Source organism: Chanodichthys erythropterus, chromosome 3 (assembly GCF_024489055.1).
Source record: "Chanodichthys erythropterus isolate Z2021 chromosome 3, ASM2448905v1, whole genome shotgun sequence".
NCBI classification, from domain to species: domain Eukaryota; kingdom Metazoa; phylum Chordata; class Actinopteri; order Cypriniformes; family Xenocyprididae; genus Chanodichthys; species Chanodichthys erythropterus.
The window spans coordinates 71,313,764-71,340,807 of record NC_090223.1 but is presented as its reverse complement, the minus strand read 5'-3'; the positions used below and the strand labels follow the sequence as shown (position 1 = coordinate 71,340,807).

The 27,044-nt window shown below is 38.1% G+C and overlaps 2 protein-coding genes and 1 pseudogene across 2 annotated transcripts in view; 2 read left to right on the top strand and 1 right to left on the bottom strand.

The window, feature by feature from the left end:
• The window catches only part of LOC137006158 (zinc finger protein 585A-like), a 567,148-nt gene that overhangs the window by 291,102 nt on the left and 249,002 nt on the right, over window positions 1-27,044 (top strand). The window lies entirely within an intron of this gene.
• Window positions 2,664-8,864, top strand: LOC137014523 (chymotrypsinogen A-like; annotated as a pseudogene).
• On the bottom strand, window positions 14,504-23,229 carry LOC137006620 (oocyte zinc finger protein XlCOF6-like). The gene is made up of 2 exons (XM_067367530.1): window positions 23,136-23,229; window positions 14,504-18,148 (listed from the first exon to the last, which is right to left on the bottom strand). The coding sequence occupies exons 1-2, from the start codon at window positions 23,227-23,229 to the stop codon at window positions 16,767-16,769; spliced, it is 1,476 nt and encodes a 491-aa protein (XP_067223631.1). The 3' UTR covers window positions 14,504-16,766.

Sequence of the window (27,044 nt, the reverse complement as noted above, 5' to 3'; positions counted from 1 at the left end):
ATAGTGAAGTGTGAATCTCTAGTCTCTGTTCAACAGCTTTCACTGGATTAGTGAGGACATTTGTGAAGCTGTAAACACACACACACATCTTCACTGTTGTTGTTCTTGATGTTTCTCTCTTCTTGTGTTCAGATGCCTGTGATCTCACACTGGATCCAAACACAGCAGACACTCGACTCGTTCTGTCTGATGGGAACAGGAAGGTGACGCGTATGTCAGAGCGTCAGCCGTATCCTGATCAACCAGAGAGATTTGATGAGTATCCTCATGTTCTGTGTAGAGAGAGACTGACTGGACGCTGTTACTGGGAGGCTGAATGGAGCGGAGATACTGATATATCAGTGACATATGAAGGAATCAGCAGGGAAGGACAGAGTTATGACTTCATGTTTGGAAGGAATGACAAATCCTGGTGTCTGCACTGCTCTGATAGAGGATTCTCTGTCCGTCACAATAATAACAAAACTGTTACACCTGCTGTCTGTTCATCCTCTAAGAGAGCAGGAGTGTATGTGGATGTGTCGGCCGGCACTCTGTCCTTCTACAGCGTCTCTCACACACACACACTCACACGCTTACACACATTCAACACCACATTCACTGAACCCCTCTGTGCTGGATTTAGGGTTTATTATTATTCCTTCTCAGTGTCTCTGTGTGACATTAAAGGATAGAGAGACACTCTGTGTGTGAAGATCAGAAAGAGGATTTACACTCATCAAATATCACTTCACTACATTTGTATTAATTCATTTTTAATTCATGTTTTTTATTGTCATCTAGAAGTTACACATCTAGATCAGACACACACACTATTCTGAATCTGTAATAAACGGTAATAAAGTTGCTTTAATATTCATATTGTAAATTGTTCATCAGATTGAATAAAGGTACATTTGAGACTGATTTAATCCTGAACTGGTTTGTGAATGATGTGAATGTGATTCAGATCAGCAGAATGAAGAAATCCCGTCGTCTCCTGATAGTGTGCTTTATTTCTCTGTCTTCACTACAAACACTCACAGTATCGCTGCTGAACACCGTTGGTAATTCAGTCTTTCTGGAGCTTCAGAGCTTCAATCTGCTGCCTTGATCACTAGAAAATCTCCATCAGCATCTCTTCTTCTGAAATGAAGCTCTTTTATGCTTTATTAGGTCTCCAAGAGCTTTATATGACAGGAGCAACACACCAACCTCTGAGCCACAGCTCTCACTGAAATATCTCCAGAAATCCACATCCACTTTTCATCTGCTCACAAGTGTATATAAAGTGTGTGTATATATATATATATATATATAATATATATATATATATAGTAAAGGAACCAGTCCCCAGACTCAGAGTCTTTAAAACACCCTTTAAAACAAGTTTGGACACCCCTGTCATAAACCATGTCTAAGGTCTGAAGAGACTCATGTGAAATCATACAGGAGAGAAGCAGTCGGTTGAGTTTGTGGCAAAAGCTTTTACAGTGCTTGAGTATTATTGTCTTTTACTGCATATGATAATTCATACTCAGGAAGTAGAACTGAAATTAAATTCATTACAAGATGATTAGTGAAAACATTTCAAATGTGTTACAATACCACTGGTGTATAAAGCACACGACGAGGAGATAAGAGTCAAATAAGTCTTTTACTTGAAAATCCAACAGGAGAATACAGGAACACACACCGTAATAGACACGAACGACACCTCACAACATACTGAACGGAAACAGGAACTTAAATACACTGATTGATTAACTCAAATGACGAACAGCTGTGATGAATGTAATTAGTCTCCATGGATACTGATTGTGGCGGGAGACTAGAACAAAGGAACGCGTGACAAATGAAAACAAACAAAATGAAAGTCCATGTGACTGTGACAAAATGCACCTGCAGACTATTTTTTCCAGACAGGAATTTTGTAATTGAGGATTTTTTAAAAATACTATGCAAAAATCTTGTCTTGTTCTCATGAATCCAGTCTAGTGTCTCGTCCCGTCTCGTAAACTAACTGTTTGTCACATTCCAGAACTATCAATCATTTTAAAGATTCTTGTGTTAAAAGAGTTCAGGTTATCAGGCCTGTGGGTGTGCAGAGCTGTCTTAACAGTGTGTAGTTATGTGAACGTGTAGTTATGATCCTTTGATAACATTTGAAGAATGTAATAGGAATTAGGAAGTAGATGCTCACTGACAGTCACACAACGGGTAAAAACAGTTTCCAGAAGTCACACTATATCGAGGTGAATTATGTAGGTTATAAATGGATAATCTGTTCTTCATAAAAGCACACTAAAATTAAAATGCTGAAGATGTCTGATGTACTCACATTATTTGTCATCTACACAACAAAACTGTTTCTCTTCTTGATTTCTCTGTGCATCTTTTTTTTTTTTTTTTAATTCAGTGGTTCGGGGCGAATACGTGCACTGTTACACCCCTAGTAGATGTCATATTAGTCAGTTTTTTATTTTAAACACTTTTACTATTTCAAGCATTAAGCTTTTTTGTTTGTTAGTTTGTTTGTTTGGACAAACTATGAGTCAGAGATTGGCGCAGCAGTGGGGTGGAGCAGAGGACTCTTGATAAATGCAGTGGTACTCGCTTTCCTTTCCATTAGAAAGCTGACAGTCGAGGAAACAGCAGTCAGATCACAAATAAAAATAATAATTATGAAGTTTAACATCGCTTTGAGTGTTGCTGGAATCATACTTTACTACATAGCAGGTAAGATCTTACAAAAGTGTAACATAACGAAGATGTACATTTTAACAGGGTTTGTTTATTTTAATAACTGACAAAACATTGAATTCCTGACTCTGTAGACACACTTGACAATTTATGTTTCTTATGATTATAAAAAACCTTTGGACCTGAAGACTTTGGTTAAACGCTTGAAATTAGTTCTAGATGAACACAAGTTCTGCATTTGTAAGAATTTCTTTACAAATGCATAATTTATGTATTTTAATGAATGGGTTTAATTCATGTAAATTCCAGGATCTCAAGAATCAGATGCAGTTGAGTGACTTTGAAGAATCTAAAAGATACTCACTACATAATTGTAGTGATTGGTCACTACATAAACCCCATAGTATTATTTTAGATATAGATTTGATTACTTTAATATTATTCTAAATTGTGAAAAATAACAGTAATAATAATAAAAAAGAAATGAATAGTGTCTAAACTTTTATGAAGCAAAATACTTATAATAAACTGTAAAATACTGATAAATACTGTACATATACTGTACAAACCCAATTCCAAAAAAGTTGGGACACTGTACAAATTGTGAATAAAAACAGAATGCAATGATGTGGAAGTTTCAAATTTCAATATCTTATTCAGAATACAACATAGATGACATGTCAAATGTTTAAACTGAGAAAATGTATCATTTTAAGGGAAAAATAAGTTGATTTTAAATTTCATGGCATCAACACATCTCAAAAAAGTTGGGACAAGGCCATGTTTACCACTCTGTGGCATCCCCTCTTCTTTTGAGATGGTCCTCACTGCAGAACACAAGATCCAAGGGAAAGGGTTGGATCTAGATCCAACTCCTCCCACTTTCCATAGCCCTAAACCTACCCGACTCCGTCCCTTGGATCTCGAGTGTTCTGCAGTGAGGGGCTACTGCTTCTTTTTATAACAGTATGCAAACATCTGGGGATTGAGGAGACAAGTTGATCAAGTTTAGGAATAGGAATGTTGTCCCATTCTTGTCTAATATAGGCTTCTAGTTGCTCAACTGTCTTTAGGTCTTCTTTGTCGCATCTTCCTCTTTATGATGCGCCAAATGTTTTCTATGGGTGAAAGATCTGGACTGCAGGCTGGCCATTTCAGTACCTGGATCCTTCTTCTACACAGCCATGATGTTGTAATTGATGCAATATGTGGTCTGGCATTGTCATGTTGGAAAATGCAAAGTCTTCCCTGAAAGAGACGACGTCTGGATGGGAGCATATGTTGTTCTAGAACTTGTATATACCTTTCAGCATTGATGGTGCCTTTCCAGATGTGTAAGCTGCCCATGCCGCACGCACTCATGCAGCCCCATACCATCAGAGATGCAGGCTTCTGAACTGAGTGCTGATAACAACTTGGGTTGTGCTTGTCCTCTTTAGTCCGGATGACATGGCGTCCCAGTTTTCCAAAAAGAACTTCAAATTTTGATTTGTCAGACCACAGAACAGTTTTCCACTTTGCCACAGTCCATTTTAAATGAGTCTTGGCCCAGAGAAAACGCCTGCGCTTCTGGATCATGTTTAGATATGGCTTCTTTTTTGACCTATAGAGTTTTATCCGGCAACAGCGAATGGCACGGTGGATTGTGTTCACCGACAATGTTTTCTGGAAGTATTCCTGAGCCCATGTTGTGATTTCCATTACAGTAGCATTCCTGTATGTGATGCAGTGCTGTCTAAGGGCCCGAAGATCACGGGCATCCAGTATGGTTTTTCGGCCTTGACCTTTATGCACAGAGATTGTTCCAGATTCTCTGAATCTTTGGATGATATTATGCACTGTAGATGATGATAACTTCAAACTCTCTGCAATTTTTCTCAGAGAAACTCCTTTCTGATATTGCTTCACTATTTTTCGCTGCAGCATTGGGGGAATTGGTGATCCTCTGCCCATCTTGACTTCTGAGAGACACTGCCACTCTGAGAGGCTCTTTTTATACCCAATCATGTTGCCAATTGATCTAATAAGTTGCAAATTGGTCCTCCAGCTGTTCCTTATATGTACATTTAACTTTTCTGGCCTCTTATTGCTACCTGTTCCAACTTTTTTGGAATGTGTAGCTCTCATGAAATCCAAAATGAGCCAATATTTGGCATGACATTTCAAAATGTCTCACTTTCAGCATTTGATATGTTATCTATATTCTATTGTGAATAAAATATAAGTTTATGGGGTTTTTTAAATTATTGCATTCTTTTTTATTCACAATTTGTACAGTGTCCCAACTTTTTTGGAATCGGGTTTGTAATACAACTTCCTAATTTTGGTATAGGGTTAGAAGAGGTAACATTGAGATTGTGACCATATGTGCTGTAATGATGCTGGCAAGAGACAATATGCTATACAAAAGTGCCAGTAAAGGAAGTTTTTTTTTTTTTTTTTTACAATTAATGAAAACAAGATATAACAATACTAATAATAAAAGGAAAAAAAGGAAAAATATAGGCTATACTAATGTATGTATGCAATACAACAAAATAATGAAGAGACGGCGCCTATGAAGAGACAGCGCCAACTCCTGTGAGGACTTCCTGTGAGGACTTCAGAAGACGCAATCATCTGGATCTACATGCACATTACACAATTTCTATATCCTAATTATTGTTAATGTAATTAATTTTTTCAGGAGCTCATTGCTTCTACGTTCAGTTAAACTGCTAACAGTGATTGTAAATTAATTGCCTAAATTATTACATTATTTGCTAACTGCATTCTTTAAATTGTAATGTTGACATGCATTCTCTGTAAAGCTGCTTTGAAATGATATGTATCGTGAAAAGCGTTATACAAATAAATGTGAATTGAATTGAAAATAATAAGTCCACAGGAGGAAAAAGGATGAAAGTGGTACTAAAGAAAAGAAAAGATCAAAAACAAACCCAGACTAACTCAAGTTCAACATTTAACCCTGGATCTGTGAGGGAGGACTCAACATGCAGAATGAGTATTCACTGGGTTTATTAACAAAACAGCAGACAACTCAAGATATGGTGAGGAGGTGAACCCATTCAAACAGCAGGCAGGGATGAGGCAGAATGACAGCAGGTAGCAGTAATAGACTGGCAGAGCAAGACTGGAGGAAAACAGAGAGGACCAAGCAAGATCAAATGAGGAGGAAAGAATACTCAGGAACAAGGCAGATCAAGATAGGACTATAATTAAAGGAAGAACTCTAAGTGGCTTCTACAAATAACACCCTACAGACTTTAGCAAAAAAAAGTACTAGGTAGCAGTGATGTTCGATTCTTGAAAGTATCGTTCTTTTGAGCTGGTTCGCAGGAAGTAACCGGATGAGTCGCTTCACTAATCGAACTTAATCGAAATTTAGCTCCGAGTTGATGATGCAAGATGCACAGCCGAAGTAGCATGTCCGACTCAAAAAGAATTAAAGGAGTCGGTCCAACTGAATGTCGAAGTTTGCTGAGGATTACCAAGGAGTCTGATGGAAGGAGTTGATGATACTATGAGGCACGTACTGGAAATATGCTTATTATGACTACTGTGATTAAATATTATTATATTAGCTGCAAAAACATTCCTAAGAAAATTGATAGAGTGAGAGAGAGAAAGAAAACTCAGAGGCACACAACTACCGGGACGTAACACTTGTTATATGTTGTAAAATGCTTGATCAAACTACTCGCACATTGTTTGAAAAACGCACACAAAGACAAGCACACTATCTTATATTCAGTAAATCTCAATAAATACAGATTATGCAAGTTGTTTAAATATAGCTACATTCTGGGGTTTGGGTCCTCATTCATGCATCCAAATCACTTTTACATAATAATTTATGGCCATTTTATAGACTCAGAAATAACCCTGTAGAAATTCAGAAGTATCTAATTCACACACTTGTGAAACTGACCTAATTTAGGTTCGTTACTTAAATGATTCAAAGTCATATGAAATGAATAAAGGTATTTTTTGGCTAAAAACAATAAACACCATAGTTCAGGTGAAAGACTTTATCTTTCTTTCTTCATGTGCTCATGAAGAAAGAAAGCTCATATCTTCTTTCTCTCATCAGTGTGTGGTCGAGCCCCTCTCAACACCAGGATTGTTGGAGGGGAGAATGCGACAGCAGGGTCTTGGCCATGGCAAGTCAGCATTCATGTCATCGGCTTTGGCCATAACTGATCACTAAAGACTGGGTTTTATCTGCAGCTCACTGCTTCCAGAAGTATGAAGTTAAATAAAGCTCAAGATACATTTGTAGATTGATAATAGTGAGATTAAAGCAGACTTTCTCTGTTAACAGTTTTGGTGTGTCTAACACACTGATGTACTTCGGGCGTCTGAACCAATCCGGCTCAAACCCTAAAGAGACATCCAGGACAGCGAGTCGAATCATCAGACATCCTAACTATAACAGTTCTACTATTGACAGTGACATAGCATTGATCCAGCTCTCCTCTTCTGTGAATTTCTCTGATTACATTAAGCCGGTCTGTCTGGCGGTGGCTGGAAGTATATTTTCTGCAGGTACAAAGAGCTGGGTCACTGGATGGGGCAGGCTACAATATGGAGGTGAGGAAACATTCGCTTGGCAATTAACCAGATACAAACAATTTTGTCATCATTGCTTTGCACCAATGTTAGTTTTTGCTTAGGCACCTTTATTACATTGAGTTTGATGAACTTAAACCATTTAAGGTTACTGGTTTCCTCAAACCATTGAAATAGCTATATAGTTGTTACGATTTGTTACCTGAACTCAAACTGAATGTGTGGAATAAACTTAAAATCTTTAAACTGATTTTACTCTAATGATTGACTAAACCAACAGTACGCATATTTATTTATATTTGTTTACAGTATATTTTAAAACTTAAATGGTTTAAGGCTAACTGTGTCCTCAAATGGTTTGAGTTACTGTAACCTATCAGGTTTTACAGTGTGTAAACCTCAACAATTTACCTATAAATCTTTTTCAAAGCCATAAAATGTGTCCTCTGATCTGACACAGGCCAGATTCCTGATACACTGAAGGAGGTGATGATACCCATTGTGAACAAAACTGACTGTGATAAAGCTTATGAAGGGATCAACATAAGCATCACAAGCAATATGATTTGTGCTGGATTGTTAAATCAGGGAGGAAAAGGTTCATGTCAGGTAAGACACCAGTTTTTCATTTTAACACTTTTTAATCCAAATTAATTTACAAAACACTACCAATTTTGGTCACCTGAAAACTTTACACTGCCAACCTAGTTGTTATGTAAGCCCAGAGTTTACTCCTCTGATCATGAACTCGTACACTATGACTGCTTTTCATACCACACCTGTGGCCGGTTGCATAAACTACTGTTCATAACTTTTCTGTTAAGTCAGTTACTTGAAAACATCGGTCTAATTTGAATACAAAAAGTAAGACTGATTACCACTTGCTTGATAGGGCAAGCTCACACTACAGGACTACAAGATGACTATACACTCGCCAAGGTGCTCACACAACACAAAGTTTTCTTTCTCATCTTGTATTAGCAGCACTCATATTACACAACACAACACTTTCAAGATGCACAAACTACAAGATCTACAAGATCAAGAATGAAAAAAAATTTCTCACATTAATTCATGTGAGAATTTAGAGAGATGCTCATGCCCGTTGTGAAAGTCATATGTGCAGGAAAAAATACAAATGCTCAGATCAGGCTCAGATCACATCACTGACCTGCTCATACTGAACAAGCATTGCCTAACGCAGTGACCACCAATTTGTCGATCTGGGCTTTTTGTCACAGAACTTGGAAATCTGTCTGCGACAGCAAAATCAAGCTAAAAGTCGTGTAGTGTGAGCTTGCCTTAAGTCAAACTAGTTCTTAAGACAGTCTCTAAATTATATCAACATGTCTTAACTATTGCATGCTTATATCTATAACAGTTGTTCACTGTATATCGTCAGATATATAAATGCTGAATGTTTGTGAATACAGGGAGACTCTGGAGGTCCAATGGTCAGTAAGAAAGACTCTCTGTGGATTCAGTCTGGCATTGTGAGTTTTAGTAAAGGATGTGCTCAACCCAAATATCCGGGTGTGTACGCCAGAGTTTCTCAGTACCAGAACTGGATCAAGTCTTACATGAGCAGCAACCCAACTTCAGAAGTGTAACCGACCTCCTCCTATTTTGCCTTTCTCTCACATTCTCCATTATTCACCTTCTCCCTCTTTCTCTCTTCCTAAAGATTGATTGAACAGAAACTCTCAGGGCCCTATAATACACCCGGTGCAATGCGACACAAGGCGCAGCGCAAGTGTGTTTGCTAGTTTGCGTTCAGCGCCACGTCCTTAAATTAGTAAATGCATTTGCGCCAGTTAGTGCACCCATGACCGTGCTGGTCTAAAAAAGAGGTGTGTTCAGGCGCATTGCTATTTTAAGGAGCTGAAAATAGACTACGCCATAGACCAACTCAAACCTGGTCTAAAGTCTAAAGTCAAAAGCGCAATATTTTTTTGTTAGAGCGCGTTGGTAGAAACTGCGCCTCTGGGCGCGTCCACAGTGCGCGTTGACTTTGCTTATTACACACAGGGATGCGCATCACACAAACATGCCAAATATTAAAAACAAAAGGATTACAGTGTAAAAGAATATTATTGTGTAGGCTACATAAATATAAAAATGTAATGATGAATAGTCATTGTGTGTATTAGAATTAGGCTACCTATTTTCAATTCAGCCTATTACTACTTATAATGATGAACGAAATTGGCTAATTAATTGAACAATCGCGCCAATGCACACACATATATATTAACTGACTCATCGCCAACAAATTCCGCCATGTAAATAGCAATCCGCCATGGCGCGAGCGCATCTCGCTCCTAAAGGGAACGGGAGATGACACTCTGATTGGTTTATTGAACGTTACGCCCATTACTCATTAAGAGAATAGGGACAACCCATTTCAAAAATGCGCCCCGGCGCACGGACCGTTTTTTCCGTCGTTAAAATAGCAAAAGTGGATTTGGACACGCCCTGAATGCACCTGCGCCGTGCGCTTTACACTTTGCGTTTAGATCGTTAAAATAGGGCCCTCAGGGTTCTTTGATGAAATGATGAAGTGTACTGTGTATGCTCTCATAATATGAAAAATGTGAGAAATTAGCAGTTTAATTGTTATTGTTTTTACTGTCTGAGATTCAGGTTGTTTGCATAAACAGTAAAGATAGACAGATATTGATTTTAGGCGCTCTGAACCATGCCTGAGCACGTTTGACTAGTGTGATTGCTCCAAACTGTGCCCTGACACGGTTCGTTTAGCCGGCCCTGGTCTCTTCTTGTGGGTTGCCACCATCGATAATACCCATTCAGTGGGCTCCGAGACTAAGAACTCCCATATGGACCATTCTTTGTAATTCTGCTTCAACCCTACCCTGCATGGCTGCTGGGATTTTGCGTGCAGGTTTTACAGCTGTTGGTCTCCAGTTTCATTGAATATGTTACCAGAAGCTTTCCAATCTCGTCCTTGAAAAGGTCTGGATATTCAGAATAAATTTGGCTTGCAAAGCTTGAAACTTAATCTTTTGTGATGAATTTCTTTATTGAACAAAACCAGTTTCATTTGTAAACATTCTGGTAGACCTATCAATGGTTGTACATTTCTTTTTACCACATAGAATGAGAGGTTATATGCTCTTTCTGATGAGTGGCAGGTGAAAGTAGCAAAGCCTGCTGTGGGTATCTCCTCACCTCCATAGGCTATGAGCCTGGTGTTCTTCGATAAGTTTAATTCCACTCCACTTTTTATTTTCGTGAACAAAGCTTCAGAAATGTTGCCATCAAACACTAATGGTTCAGGTCTTCGGAAGCCTTCTGCCATTTCTAACAAGGTAAGCGGAACTTTCTCCTTTCAAGTGTTTTTGATGAAACTTGACTTTCTTTAAAGGCCTTTCTCCTTTCCACGAACCATCTTCTGACACCATGATGAACGATGGACACATAATCAGTTATGAATGACGTTAATACTTTACTGGAGAACTGTATGTAGTTTCAGACAGTCAACTATTGTACACATTCGGGGCTGATACTGACGTCATAACTAAGGATACCTGTGAAGTAAATGCGATTAAGGTATAGCTAAGAACATATAATCAATGTTCTACAATTAGAAAAAAGAAAGAAAGATATATTTGAAGAAAGAAATATTATAAGAAAGAAAGACAAAGATAGATAGATAGATAGATAGATAGATAGATAGATAGATAGATAGATAGATAGATAGATAGATAGATAGATAGATAGATAGATAGATAGATAGATATGGACAGCAGATGCACAAAGTTCCATGGCTAGGATGTAGCTCGGAGAGCATTTGCTAATTGAGAAAATGTCAAGACGTCGACATCTGATCGCGAATGCTCTCCGGCCGATGTGTGGGCGGTGCAAAGCTGTAAATCCCAGCCACTCTGCATGGCCTTTCTAGGACCTTTATAATTTATTTATGTCAAACCTGCCCAAAGTCATGTCTTCAAATTACACACCATGGGTCTCATTCATGAAACATTCGTAAATATACGAGTAAATATTTGTGTGATTTGAGTGATTTGCGTGTAAAGAGATATTCCCGAAAACTCTTCTCCTGATTCACAAATACTTCATAAACGTCAGATGTGATAGTGAAATGTGTGTGTTAATGAATTCCAATCAGTCGTAAATGGGACGCGCGTGCACGCTCATTCTCAATTATCATAAATCCCGCCCATTTAATCCGACTGACAACTATATATGGGCATCATATTATGACACCAAACAAAGGATTTTAACATGTCTTCTCAAAAGCGAATGAAAAAGAAAAGATGCAGAAATTGAAGTTTTATTATCAGAAGTTCATTCAAAACGCCACATTTTATTTTCAAGCGTACATAGTGGCGTATCCGGTCCTAAAAAAAAGGAAGCTTGGCAGCATATTACAGATGCTGTTAATGGAGTTTCATCTGTTAATCGAACAGTCCCAGAAGTGAAAAGAAAATGGTTCGACATGAAGCTTGACTGCAAAAAACAAATTAGTTCACTTCGAAAAAAATCGTATTCAAACTGGAGGAGGACCACCATCATCATCGAGCATATCTACATTATACATTACAATTTTTTCAAAATGCTGTGTAAATATGTACCTGATTAAGGTGAATTAAAATGCAGCCTTATTAATGAGCAAAACGTTCAGATGTTAAACGCACTATTTATGCGTGGCTGGGAGCAGGTGTAGATTTCTTTCGTACCAACTAACATTTGGAAAATATGAACATTTTAATGAATCCGAAAATGTATGCCAGAACCACTTTACACACGATTTACACAAAAATTCGTTCTGCTCGTGTTTCATGAATGAGACCCCATATGCACTGCTTTCATTGACGCTTTCTTGGAGATCGCGCTGCCCCCTTTGTTACAGAACACATCCAATTTTCATCCCTCAAAATGGCCATATTTGAGAAAACTCGAACAGTTTGCATCTCTAGATATAGATGTAGGTCATTTAACATTTCTATCGTAAAACAGTTGGCTGATATTAAATGATTAGCAACTTCATCTCACCTCGCTCTCTTCAACGCTAAACTGGTGGAATACATGCTCTGCTACAGTGAACGGTAAGCCCGCCTGCTTTGATTTGATTGGCCATCTCAGTCATTTTGACACTGATGAGCGCTGTTAGACCACTGAGGCAGACCAGCAAAAAAACAAAAGTACCTTGTAAACCGTTTGTCATCCTAATATCAAACACAGACGTACATAATTGAGTGAAAAAATATCTTAATTGGTTGTGGATAACTGTCTCTTATATAATGAACAGACACGATTTAACTATAATAACACTATAAATAGAACTCCAGGAAAAGAAGGATCAAAAAGGAACAGCAACAACAGTAGAGACTGATTCTTTCTGGCAGCCTGTAATAAAGTGAAAAACATGGCGAAAAAACAGTTAGGACTTCACTTTAAGAAACAAATATGTCAACAAATACATTTTAACTGCTTCCTTTAGCCAGATCAAGTGCTTTAGTCTTTTGACATCTGCATCGTATGCTGTGGAGCTGTAACGGAGCGGGACTCAGACAGAGATCCATTTGCAAGCTTTATTAAGAATATCGTAGTCGTACAGGCAGGGTCACTCAGGATCAGACAGGAACAGCAAGGAACAGGCAGAGTCGTAACCAGGGAACAGGCAATGGTCAGGACAGGCAGATATAATTCACAGGACGTTAGACAAGGCAGGGGTCAGGACAGGCAGCAACGGGTCAATATCAGGGAACAGACAATAACGGCAACAGACAGACAGACAGGAATATAAACGCTCAGAAATGATACCAGGGTAATCAAGACTTCGTGGTGAGGTGGTGTGTGTGAGTCCTTTATAGTCAGATAATGTGCTTCAGGTGTATGTGGCTGATGATGATTGGAGTGGAGTGTGAGCATGTGACTGGCAGGGAGGATGATGGGAAATGTAGTCCGGGAACTGACAGGATTTGTGACAGGAGCGGTATATGCAGCATGGCAAGCCGCAGTCATCCATGAACTGTCACAATATGTTTTGCCAGTTTAATGACCTGAACAAAAAACAAACTGGTCTGACCTAAGCATTATGCTGCTCAGTGTCTAGTCCTTCCCCTCTGAGAAATTGTGAAACTGCCTGTAGAAAGGCCCTAACCTGGCCCTGAGGCATAAATGAGTCAAAACCCGCTCAGGCTTAAATGCAGGGCTCTAGCCTGTAGCCCCCAGGTCTGTCTGCTTTGGACAGCAGACCTGGGCTGATAATTTAATAATGGCACACTAGTGTACTGCGGCACAGAGGTTGGGAAACACTGAGTTAGACACTGAGTCCTGAGGAAGTTCCTTGAATGTAAAACTACAGGACTTTTGGCTGGATTTTGCCGTTGCAGACAGATTTTCAAGGTCTGTGAAATATTGGATAAGGCAATATACCGTATTTGTAGCAGAAAATATCGGTTTCTTGAGGAAATACCACTAATCTTAGATCACATCTTAGAATCAACTATCCTGTGGCATTCGCAGGACTTGGAAGCAGCACACCTACTGTAACGTTAAGCCTACAACCTCAGGCCAGTGACAGTTGGGAGTCTCCGAGGCCTTTGCAAGAGGAGATTGGCATACTCGTATGTTTTGTCCAGTTATTTACGGGATGGTGCAATTTTGTTTCATGTTAAATTATTGCGACGCATCTGCACATAGGTAATTCTTTAGGTTTTAAGCTTTGGATATTTTTGGCAAAATGAAACGTTGGTTAACAACGCAGGAAGGCCAGCGGAGGAGAGCGGAAACGCACCATCGTCATGTCTTTGCAGTATGATGCAGGAGCAGCACATGCTATTGTGCTTTCACAGATGCCAGGTTTGCAGTGCTCAACTGATCTGAGGCTGTTTATCACAAACACAACATTTACTTATTTTTATTTTAAATCCAAAAGTTGTTACTGAACATGTCTTGTCAGCATTGTGATTCTCTTTGTATACACTATATTTCATAGATGTCACGTTTAAATGTTTTATTAAATTCATTACTTTATATTTATGTAAACAGGGTTCCCACTCTAAGCCAAATGTCAAATTCCCTGACTTTTCCTTGAACTTCACAAACTAAAAAGCTGAATTTCCATGACCTATAATGAATGGAGCACTGAGCAGACAAAAAAAACAGCCACAAACAGTGTTTTTCAAACTTTATTTACTTATTCACAGTTGTTTTATTACAAAACTAACTTAAACACATTCACGCTACTTTTTGTTTTCTTTTATTTGTTAAATGGACTGATATTTTTCTGAACTATTTCTACAGAAATTAATTGTTTTCAGGGGTTAAACAAGGATTTTCTGTTTGTGATCAAGTTCATTCTTCACATTTAATTTTTGCAGACCGTGTTAGACTGGGGTGAGTTTCCCGAAAACATCGTTGGTGAACCATGGTCGTAAGTCCCATTGGACTCTATTGGTAATGACGGAACTTGCAACCATAGTTTGCTTTGGGAAACGCACCCGTTTGACTGAGCAATCAATGTAAGATTGCCTACACTTTCTGCCTTTAATGCAAGGTCATCAGCAGATTGCTCCATAGCTGAGGCATCCTCCTGGAGGCGTGCTCTCTTTTTCTTCAGCTCATCAATCTCATCAAAGAGAGTTTTCCTTTTCATGTTTAGTTTTTCTGCTCCTTTAAGTCTTTTCTGTTCCTCAAGATGAAAGATGTATTGTCTTGACAAGGATGCAGACTGAAGGCCTTATTTACCACAAAGTTATCAATTCCCCCTACTGACCTCAAATGATTCACACTTTCCTTCATGTTTCCAACCTCAATTTGTTTATTGACTGAAAAACCTCGCTCCACAGTTGCATTTCCATGCGAGAGCTTTAGGAGGAGAGACACAATATTCCACAGTGTTTCGTACACCTTTTCTCTTGCCTTTTTATAAAATAGGGTATCTACCTGACCTGTGTCATATCAGGCTTGATAAAATGATCCATAATTGACCTGATAACATTAGCAAAGTCTGTTTGATATAGATTCAAGAAAGGTGCAACCTTTGCAGGCAACAGTGGGTCTCTGCACCTTTCTTTAACAGTAGTATAGGATTTAGTTCCAGGGTTTGGTCATTCCATCTGTAATTGGGACATTCTCTACCCATCTTGTTTTACAGAATTTGGGTGGCATAAGAGGAAATGTTTGTCCGACAGCTTTAGCACAATCCTCTCTTCAGGTAGGGGAATCTTTCAGTAGGCAATAAGCATTACTTAAGAACTGGTCTACATTCCAATTTGAGGCATCTGCACCCTTTTCAAATACCCAATGCAAAATATGTAGGCCACAGCTACCCACAATTAGTAACAGAGTCTTTGTCCAAGTTCAGTTTGTATAAGGTCTTGGAATTTAAAATTAACATTAGGTCCATCCATTGAAAGCTGTACAAGACCTTTGTAATTCAACCCCTCTGTTGACTTGTGGAAGACCTCCACCATATCCTCTGCTGTGGCCCATGAATCCAGAAGTGAAGTAGCGTGTAACGACAGCATCATTGTCCTAAAATCTAAAATGAATGCCCATTTGTTTTGTTTGGGTCTTCTGATTAAAGCTTTCATCAAAAAGGAAAACACATCCATCCTTAAGAGACCTTATTCTGTCCATCAGAATTGACATATTCCTGGCATGTTTGCCTTAGTTAACAGGTGGTACAGGTGACTGCATTTGATTAAGTGATTGCCAGTTGACAAGCTCAAGGAAATAAAATGGCGCCGAAAAATAGCCTAACCACTACAATATAAAACGCGTGAAACATCATGACAAAAACAAAAAATAAGGTATAGAATACATTTTGATAAATGGAAACTAAAATTTAAAGCAACAAACAAAAATCCCTGATATTCCATGACTTGGACAAAAAAATATAAAATTTCCTGACTTTCAATGTGTGGAATAGAAATTTTAAAATTCCACAACCCGTGGGAACCCTGTATGAACTAATACTTTTGATTTATATATTATGTTGCTCACGCAAGTGGAAAAACATTTAAACATAAGCTTTATGTTTAAAGCCTACATGATTGGTAATGTGTTTGTAACTGTCCGTAATTTATTTATTTATTTGCCAAATGATGGTAATTTTCTTTAAATCTGCCAGTTACGGAGACTGTCTGTGGAACTATTTCCCAGTGGTGTAAAGTATTTGAGTAAATACAGTTAGTTACTGTACTTAAGTATCTTTTTGGATACTTTGTATCAAGATATTAGCAACTTTTACTCTTTACTTGACAAGTAAACAAGTAAATGTATGTTTTACTCCAATACTTACATTATATTTTGCATGGCACCTAATATTTCTGCAGCAGTTTCTGCTATAAAGAAGGCATTGTAGGTACTATATCTTGTATGTTTGCCTTTACTCACCCAAACTTGCCAACAAGGCTACTTTACATGAATACAAGTGCATTAGCAGTTAGTTGTGAATCGCAGGTGTTTGATTTAGGAGATGAGGCAGATAAGATATCTGTACTTTAATTCAAGTATTGTTTTCAGGTACTCTTTACACCTCTGCTCTTTCCAGAGTGACGACTTCTAAAAGATTTCTCTTTCGAGTGAATCCTCATGTGCTCCTTAAGGTTACCCATTAATCTGAAACACTTTCCACACTGATCACACATGAATGGCTTCTCTCCAGTGTGAATTTTCATGTGACAATGTAGTGACAATTTATGTGCGAAACTCTTTCCACACTGATCACATGTAAAAGGCTTCTCTCCAGTGTGAATATTCATGTGTTCCCTAAGGATTTGTTTCTGTGAAAAGCCATTCCCACACAGAGTGCAGGTGTAAGGCTTTTCTCCAGTGTGAGTTCTCATGTGGCGCTTAAGGCCTCCTTTATGACTGAAACTCTTTCCACACTCTTGACAGGTGTGAGGCTTTTCTCCAGTGTGAGTTCTCATGTGGATGTCAAGGCTTTCTTTTCCAATGAAACTCTTTCCACACTGTTGGCAGGCGAATGGGCACTCTCCAGTGTGAATTCTCATGTGGACTATAAGGTTTCCTTTATGACTGAAACTCTTTCCACACTCTTGACAGGTGTAAGGCTTTTCTCCAGTGTGAATTCTCATGTGGGCTGCAAGGTTTCCTTTCTCACTGAAACTCTTTTCACACTGTTGGCAGGTGTAAGGCTTTTCTCCAGTGTGAACTCTCATGTGGGCTATAAGGTTTGCTTTTCCAGTGAAACTCTTTCTACACTGTTGGCAGGTGAATGGGTTCTCTTCGGTGTGAATTATCACGTGGACCTTAAGGTTTGCTTTTCCAGTGAAACTCTTTCTACACTGTTGGCAGGTGAATGGGTTCTCTTCGGTGTGAATTATCACGTGGACCTTAAGGTTTCTTTTATAATGGAAACTCTTTCCACACTCTTGACAGGTATAAGGCTTTTCTCCAGTGTGAATTCGCATGTGGTATTTAAGGCTTCCTTTTTGTATGAAACTCTTTCCACACTCTTGGCAGCTGTAAGGCTTTTCTCCTTTGTGAATTCTCAAGTGGATTTCAAGTTTTCCTTCTTCACTGAAACTCTGTCCACACTGTACACAGGCAAATGGGCTCTCTACAGTGTGAATTCTCATGTGGACATTAAGGTTTCCTTTTTGACTGAAACTCTTTCCACATTGCCAGCAAGAAAAAGGTTTCTCTCCAGTGTGAATTCTCATGTGGACTTGAACTTTTATATGTCGATCAAAACTCTTTCCACACTGTTGGCAGGTGAAATATATTTTAGTTCCTGTCTTTTGAACTCTTTTTCGTGAGGAAGTCTTTTTAGCCAGCGTCGACCTTTCCCCAGTCATGAAATCATGTTTATCATAATGTTCTTTCTCTTCTTCCCTTTCATTAAGTTCATGGCTAGCCTCTCTCAGTGCCGTTAGGTCTAGGAGGAAAATAGACAAAACAATTTAGACATTTAAAGCATCAAAACCAACAACATGTATGATCTATACCAGGGGTGTCCAAACCTGCTCCTGGAGAGCTACCATCCTGCAGATTTCAGGTCCAACTCCAATCAAACACACCTGAACAAGCTAATCAGGATGTTCAGGGTTCTTTGATAATTACAGGTGTGTTGGAGCAGGGTTGGGACTGAAGTCTGCAGGACGGTAACTCTGCAGGAGCAGGGTTGGACACCCCTGATCTATACCCTACCCAATGGATCAGGGATGGGCAGCTTTGGTCCTGGAGGACCTGCAGAGTTAAGTTTTATCTCTAATTAAATACACGTGCCTGTAATTTTCAAGCAGTCCTCAAGAATACGGGTTAAATTTGGGGGTTGGGTTAAATTTTGCAGGTGTATTTGATCAAGGAGGTAAACTGCAGAATAGTGTCCCTCCAGGACCAGATTTGCCCATCCCGTCTATAGATCTTATACTCAATACACCAGTGGTTTTCAAACCTGGTCCACAGGGACCCACCACTGCACATTTTGTATGTCTCCTGTATTTTTTACATCTGGTGAAGATCATTCGCTTGTTAGAGGAGAGCTGACATTGATAGAGAAATTTGCAGACTACTATTCCTGTTCACTAATAAGGCGAGAACCAGACCTGTTATAAACCTAAATATGCTTGAATTAATTAACTTAACTGAAAAGTGAACTATTCTATTAGTAATAGAAGATATTTGTCATTGTAATGCTGTCAGACATAGCACACACAAAAGTAGTAGCTGTTCCGTACTGTGGCACGGTTAGCGATCTCACTACAGCAATCACACTAGCCAAACAAACTAGACTTTGGGGGTCAAAAGTGCTCGGCACGTTTTCGATCGCCTAGTGCGAGTACCCCACTAATTTCTGTTTCAAGACACATTTTGAGAATAATTTATGACACAACACTTTCCCGCCATTGACAGAATTTTCCTGGTATACGGTAGGGGTGCTTTTACTTATCTGAATCAGTACAAAACCTCCAGATCAAAACACAGAAGAAGCAGCAGCAGCAGGAAGAAGTGATAAAAGCTTTGATCAAGTACATGCAAACTAATGCAATCATCTGTGTTATTTTTCTTGACATATTGCATGTTCAGCTATTCATACAACAAAATCTTCTGGGGTCATTAAAGTTTTGTAAAAATAATCAAAAATGCTGGTGATGGCTGGCAACTTAAAAAAAAATAACAATTAAAGAATTAATGCTTATGAGATGTGCTTTCCTCAGCACAAAACTTACATTTTACAGTTATACTGTTACTTGTAAATGTCCAATACTAGCAGAATCTGTCAAGTACTTTACATGTAACTCTCTAAGCTCTTAATTGCTTGAAATCTGCTATGGAGCCGACTTGTAGTCAGTTGTCAGTTTTTTATAAAAAAATAATAAAGAACTATTTTAAATGCTTGAATATGTGCCACACTTATTGCTGCCAGCTGGTGGCATCATGACCATGAACAATAATTAATCAGCTCCCATGATTACACATACAACCTCAGCATGATCTAAATCAGGGGTTTTCAGTAGGGATGCACCAATACCAGTATCAGTATCGGACCTGATACCAAGCTCATATACTTGTACACGTACTCGTAAAAATACCCACAATACCAAAGACTGATACCTCACGTGACCTAACTGACAGAATTTTCCAAGCACAGAGACACCGACGGCAGCAGCAGAAACAATGTCAGCCTTACGCCTGTTTCACACATAATCCGTCTGCAGTGCGTATGCGTTGCGTATTTTTTTCCGTACCCATGTTAACAGGTTAGAGCTTTCACACTGCACGCGGTTGCGGTCCGTCGATCCGTTCCAGGTGCGGTGCGTATACAGCAGTGCAGAGATCGTTTCCGCACCGAGTCTATTTCTGCTGTGCTGCAAGTGCAGCACAGCAGATTGTGTGTGGGCAAAATGAACATGGATTGACCTGAAATTGTAAAAAAAAAAAAAAAAAGAAATTATGCACATTTAAACTACTTTGTAGCCTACATTTAGTACATTACATAAAGAATTTTTTTTTTTTTTTTTTTTTTAATGATTTAACGCCATGCCAGCAACAAGCTATATTCATGCCAAAATGAAACATTTCAATTTCACAGTTCAGTTGTATCATTTCAAAACAATTATTTTATTTAAAAAAAAAAATGAACAGTGTTTACTTGCATAATGCGATCAGATATGTTTTTCCCCATCGTTGGAGGGAAACTCGCATCCCAGCAGGCAATGACGTGACAGGCGGACCTAAACCAACCTATTCAAAAACAAGGTGACATGGATGACACTCGTCTCATCGTTGAGGTGGAAAAACATAAAATTCTGTATGACCCGCAGAATGTATTGTACAAAGATTTGAATGCGAAGGAAAAGGCATGGGAAGCAGTTTCGTCGACTGTTGGTGTCGACAGTAAATTTTCAAATCTTTGTGTCATGTTTACGTGTACTAAACTACTCCAGCAACTGTCAATATATAAGCGTAATGAATATAACATTACGCACTGCAAACGTGTGCTGTGTGAAAGCACAATGGCCGCTTCCTGCTTCAGCAACACATACACACTGCATACGGACCGCACACGCACTGCAGACGGATTATGTGTGAAACAGGCGTTAGAGGTGTAGAAATACTTCAGGATTAATGATGACGGAAGGGGGCGCTAGAGAGCAGCACATGAAGTAGGAACCGTTCTCACTTAGCTCCGTCACACTTGTTGAAATGAATCATTTAAAACTTCATTGCTCTTGCTTAAATTGATCACTCAACATAATTAACATGCTGATGATGAATAAATCTAAAAAGATTGTCAAAAAGGCTCGTCCTCGTCAGCCGACACAGTGGAGGGCACTCTAGCAAGTTTATCACAAGAGAATGCATCTCTGAAGTCCAAGGTAACAGATTTAGAGGCCAGATCTCATTGACAAATTATCAAGATAGCTGGTCTTTCTGAGAACATCGAGAAGGGCAACCCCACACAATTTGTCTCTGACCTTTTGCCTTCACTATCGGGAGAAGTCATATCAGTATTGTTGTAAAGAAAAGTGCAAGACAGTCCAGCAGAGGGTGCTAACAGATTGTATTATTGTACAACTGCCTGAATTACTCGTGTTCTCAGACGGAAGTTGTTTTTTAGTTTGTTGTGGAGCGGCAGGCAGAAAGAAACCTGGGGCCATATTCACAAAACATCTTAAGGCTAAAAGTAGCTCCTAACTTGCTGATTTAGGAGAAACTCTTAAAAAAAATGGGCGTGTCAGTCCTAATTTTAGGAGTCCTAGATTTTTGCTCTAAGAGTATTTCACAAAGCATTTTAGCACTAAAACTAGCTCCTAAATCTGTGAAGCGTTAGGAGTAGACCAGAGGACTCCTAAATCACTAAGACCAAATCACAAACAGTCCTAATCCACCCAAAGACTCTGTACACCATTGAGGCAATAGCGAGAGAGCCTTAGGTGCTCAACTTTTTCTTCATAAATGCAATACATTTTGATTTATAGATTTGAATCTATGATGAGATTCAATTTATTTATGAATGATATTATCACTAACATGCAGACGGAAATGGTAAAAACATTTATAGGAGTGATAAAACGGCTTCTCAACACAGTCTATGTTTGAATTCGACCGATACGACTCTTGCTTTGGAATTTCAGAATGATCATAGCATAATTTCAGATGCGATGAGTCCGAAGATTATTCCAGTTATGAATTAATTATTCTGTCTTTTTTAATGCACTTTTTATTCCTAATAAATTTACTATAAGTTTCTTCTCTAAATATTTTTCCATCACATTTTATGTGCATTTTATTTCGTTGAACAAAGAGTATCCACCCCAATGAGTGTACGAGTTACATTTATTCACATCTTGTGCAGTATCTTAAAATGTGCAGACGTGCACGTGGATGGGTAGTTTGGGGTAGGCCGTATCGGGCCCCCAATCTGCCCGGGCCCATATCCACATGCATACCTTGCATGCCCAGACGCTACGCCACTGGCGGTGGCAGCATAAAGAAAGCATCTGATCATAGCAATGTGGATATGTTTGCAACAGCTCTGTTCAGTGTATCGAATCATGATTCAGATCGCATGTCAAACCGTCAATGGCTGAAAACACGTGACTTTGGCGCTCCGAACAGCAGATTCGATACACTGATTCATTTGTGCTCTGAAGCTTCCTGAAGCAGTGTTTTGAAATCGGCCATCACTAAATAAGTCATTATCTTGTTGTTTTGGTGCACCAAAAATATTCTCGTGGCTTTATAATATTAATATTGAACCACTGTACTCACATGAACTGATTTAAATATGTTTTTAGTACATTAATGGATCTTGAGAGAGGAAATGTCATTGCTCCCTATGAAGGCCTCACAGAGTCATCGGATTTCAACTAAAATTTGTACACTGCTAATTTAATTTGTTAGTTTAATAAAAGACCTTTTGAACTTATTTCAGTTTGTATCAGAACTTTTGCAGAACATTAACAAAAACATGTAAACGACAACCATGATAATTTTGTCACAACATGTCATTTTCACACCATTTCATCTGCCAGCGCTTATTGATTTCCAACCTACACCTGAACCACAAATGACATGGTGAATATTTTCACTGGTTTCATCGGATATTATCAGTTCACTCGATTCTACTTCAAAATGTTTTACACACTTCCCCTGCTGACTTTTCTCCATATGACACACACATTAAATTATTATTTATAAAATAATTATTTTTTGCCTGATTTAATGTTCAGTTACTGCTGTTTATGTTCAGGTATGTTAAAATGTAAGTAAAGCACTTTTGAGCATTAAGATGCTCAACGATTTTTTTTCATTGTCTATTCAGAAGTAGATGTTGGGTTTAATGTTGCACAAAATATTCTCTATTTCTGTAGAGCTGGACATTTTAGGATCAATAAAACAATAAGAATAAAACCAACCTGTTTGTTCCTCAATATCTTCGATCTTCACGTCTTCAGTCTCATCTTTAATAATTATCTTAATATCTTCAGTCTCCTCTTTAATAAACGCCATCTTTAAGAAGAGAATAACAGAGTTAATGGTCTTCAATGACCGGTTAAAAAACACTCAAAACTAACGCTGCAAATTAATAAACACTTAATATTTAGGCATTTATTATCTACATTTGGTAATTTAATTAATTATATATTATATTTAAATGATTACACTGATGAAAACATGATTAGTTAGTTTGTTACTGTTTGTTGTTGTCATTCATGTTCACTGTGTCGTGATTCACTGAATCATTTCTCAAAGTGTTTGATTCAATTGACTCGGAATTGAAAAGTTCAGTTTCTCCATCATGACTCTCCAGAGACTGAACTCGTGTTCATGATAAACTGATTTATGATATATATAGAGAGAGAAATGAGACGCAGGTTTACTGTTTCTCATCAGTGGATGAGCTTTACACACAAAACCCTTCATTAATGTTAGATAAAGAATCACAATGTTGCATTAAATAGTAAATAAACTCACTTCACATCGCTTTTAAAAAACTGTAACAACTATTGAACTGTTTCTATCATTTAAAACAGCTTAACTTTTTAAAACAAACCTTTCTTCAGCAGAATCACAGCAGATGCAGGAGCGCGGCGCCGTCTTATGACGTCATGTCGTCACTCCAAAATAAAAGTCCTGTTCACACGTTGCATTGTCTACAATCACAGAAGTGCATAGAAATCTAACTGTTTTACCAGATAATCTTTGTATTGAAATAAAAACTGTGACAAATAAGATACAAAGAAACATGTTAAAAAGGTTGTATGAGTTCATTCATGTGTCAATCTAAACTGAAACACAATTTATCTCTCAAGAATCAGTAATCAAGTAAAATAAGCAAAATTTCATGTATAAATGTAGTTTATTCAATACCAAAAATATTGCTAAAAGGTTCAGTCCAATTAAAAATGAAATTTTCGCATATTTGTAATTAAATCAATAACAAGTAAAGTCTTCAATGTCAAGGGTCATTTGTGTGAGTTGCTGCCTATTTAGCAAATCAAATTGTGATGTGGATGCTCTTAAAAGAGACTTTCTGGTTCTCTGATGTCGAGTCTAGAGTGATCAAACACACAGTTGTATGTCAAACTTCACAGCATGCAGATTCCTGAAGGTCTGCCCCGTTTGCCACACACACACACACTTACACACACACACACACTCACTTACACACTAAAAAGACACTTCTAGATACGTCTAGATATTGTAGTCCATCTAGGTAGTGTTTCATATTAAATTACTCCTAATGACTTTGGTGGACATCTCAATATCACAGAATACATTGTATATTTGTTATATGTATCAGAGCAAAAATGGACACAAACTTACTAGTTGACTCCCCTCATGCAAATGAACTCGCTTTCAAACAAAGAAACCCTCCCACCTGAGAATCACACTTTTCTCATTGGTCAAGCCAAAACTCAGAGGTGTGACTTCTTAAAAAACCTCACGCAGATTGTGTTCTCTCTTCTGGTTCTTCTTTGTTCCCGCTGACACTTACGGACTGCTCACGTGAGATCCCACCCGGCTCCAGGCCTCGTTCCCTTTAAGCCATGCGCAACTTCCTTGTCAACCGGCTCAATTAATGATACGAGGTGTCTTCATTTTCTAATTTTAATGAAGATATTGATTACAACTTCAGCATCATCGGACCAGACCATCAATGATTTCTCCTGAGACTGCAGATCCGAACAGCACAGATTTAGTATTAAGATTGTGAACCCCTTTATTAACAAATGTGCTTTAGAGAGAGAAACTGATGGTTCTTCAAGCTGGTTAAATGACTCTTTTCATCGCTCCATTCTCCTGTTATGATACAGTTCAACTCATGTCCACTCTCTCATTTCCTGTGTAAGTGTGTTTGTGTGTGTCTGTGTGTGTTTAGTCTAGTATTTCGTCCTGAGTTAGCTAAATAACACTTGTGTGCACACTCTTGCGAGCTGATTCTGATCTGCTTATTAATCAATGACACTGATAACGAATACGATCACAGCTACCGAAGACAGTTATTTCCTCTGTGGCCACGGGTAAATATCCTTTCTGAAGAGTTGATGGACAATCAGTACTGGCTGAACAGATTAATGATTGTAATATTAATTCAGCTAATCAAGTTCATTTGATTAACTGATTTAAATATTGATGATTAATTAAAATGAGTTGTGATTAATTATTCATGATTCCTTTTTGAGCTAATTTGCATAGATTATATGGTTTTATGTGGTTGTCAGGTTTGTTGTCTGATAAATTAGAGATAATCAATAAGGAAAAAAAGAAATACTCACCACATATCTATATTTCATATGTGTGTACATTTACTGAGAATTTAGAAAGTGTCAATTAAAATTTATACAGAAGCAATGGCCTGTTTTCAGAAGAATAACAAAGAAAAAACATCAGTGAATAAAATACTAGTGTAGCCTTTATAAATACAAGAAACACATTGTGTTGATTGTGAATCTGTCTGACAGCACTTTACCAATGACGGTGAATTATGAACTGACATCACATAAACTTAATGAGATCTAAGAAGAGTGTGTAAGTTACACTCTATAAATCCTCCTTTGTGTTGCTATTTTAGACTTAAAGCTTTAAAAATAAATGTAAAATTACTGTTCAATTGCTCAGCCCGGCCGTCCTATATCTGCTAATTGTGTCAGCAGCAATGGAAAAAACAATAAATAAAATGGCCAACAAAATGGATTTAAATTAAATCTAATTATTATTTCATATGCAAGTTTTAAGTGATAAATTAATTACTGTACTAACTAGATGAAGAGGCTAGTCTACCATTATTATCAAGGACAACCAATGGGGAAGTGACACAAGGAACATAAGAACCAATGACAGAACATAACTGTAAACCACATGACCAAAAACAACCAATGAGAACATGACACATGGACTAAGGAAGAACATGAGGATCAAGGGAAACAAGACACAAACAAGCAACATGAATCAACTACAAAATAAAAGACATAGAATCATAAACGTGAACACCAAAACCAAAACACCCGTGACACAAACAATACACTCAACAATGAAATTGACAAATTGAGTAAGTGTAATTCAAATACACAAAACATGAAATTAATTAAGTTCTGTTTTTTTCTGTAAGTAGAATAGGGAAGACGTAGGTCATACAGCATAAGCTTTTTGAAGAATACAGAAACTGGAAATACGTTCAAGGCAATATTTTGTGTTTATAAAGTATATACAGTTGCATTTTTTTTTTTAAATGGCAGATGGTTTCTCTAGATAAGACTCTTATTCCTCGTCTGGTATCATTTAAAGCTCTTTGAAGCTGCACTGAAACTGACATTTTGATTTTCCAGTATTTTGCCTATTCTGCAAGGGGTATGTAAACTTTTGAGCTCATCTGTACTTTCAGGTCACATGATTATGACGTCATGGGCTGAGATTGGATAAGTGTTTCAGACAGCGGTTTTTCTAGCACTCTGACGCAGCGTCTCGTTCCCTGTTCTCAGGAAATGTTTTTCTCTCTCAAATATTATTTTTTTATTAAACACATAAACATCCACACCAACACACCACACAATTATAGCTGCATCATTTATCTAATTGGGTCTGTAAAATGCAGAAGCAGAAAACAGGAATAAAGTGAGTATTTGCTTTAGGGAAAACACTTCATCTGTTCTCTTTGTAACAATCATTATTTTTGCTTGGTGCAATGCCAAAAAGCTGCTATGTGGCATTTCTACACCAAGTTCAAAAAACCTCGATCTGAAGTTTTATGTTCTGCCTGTACTGAAATCTGACTCCCGGACATATCAAACTCTTCCTCGTGTGAACACACCTCACATATTAAT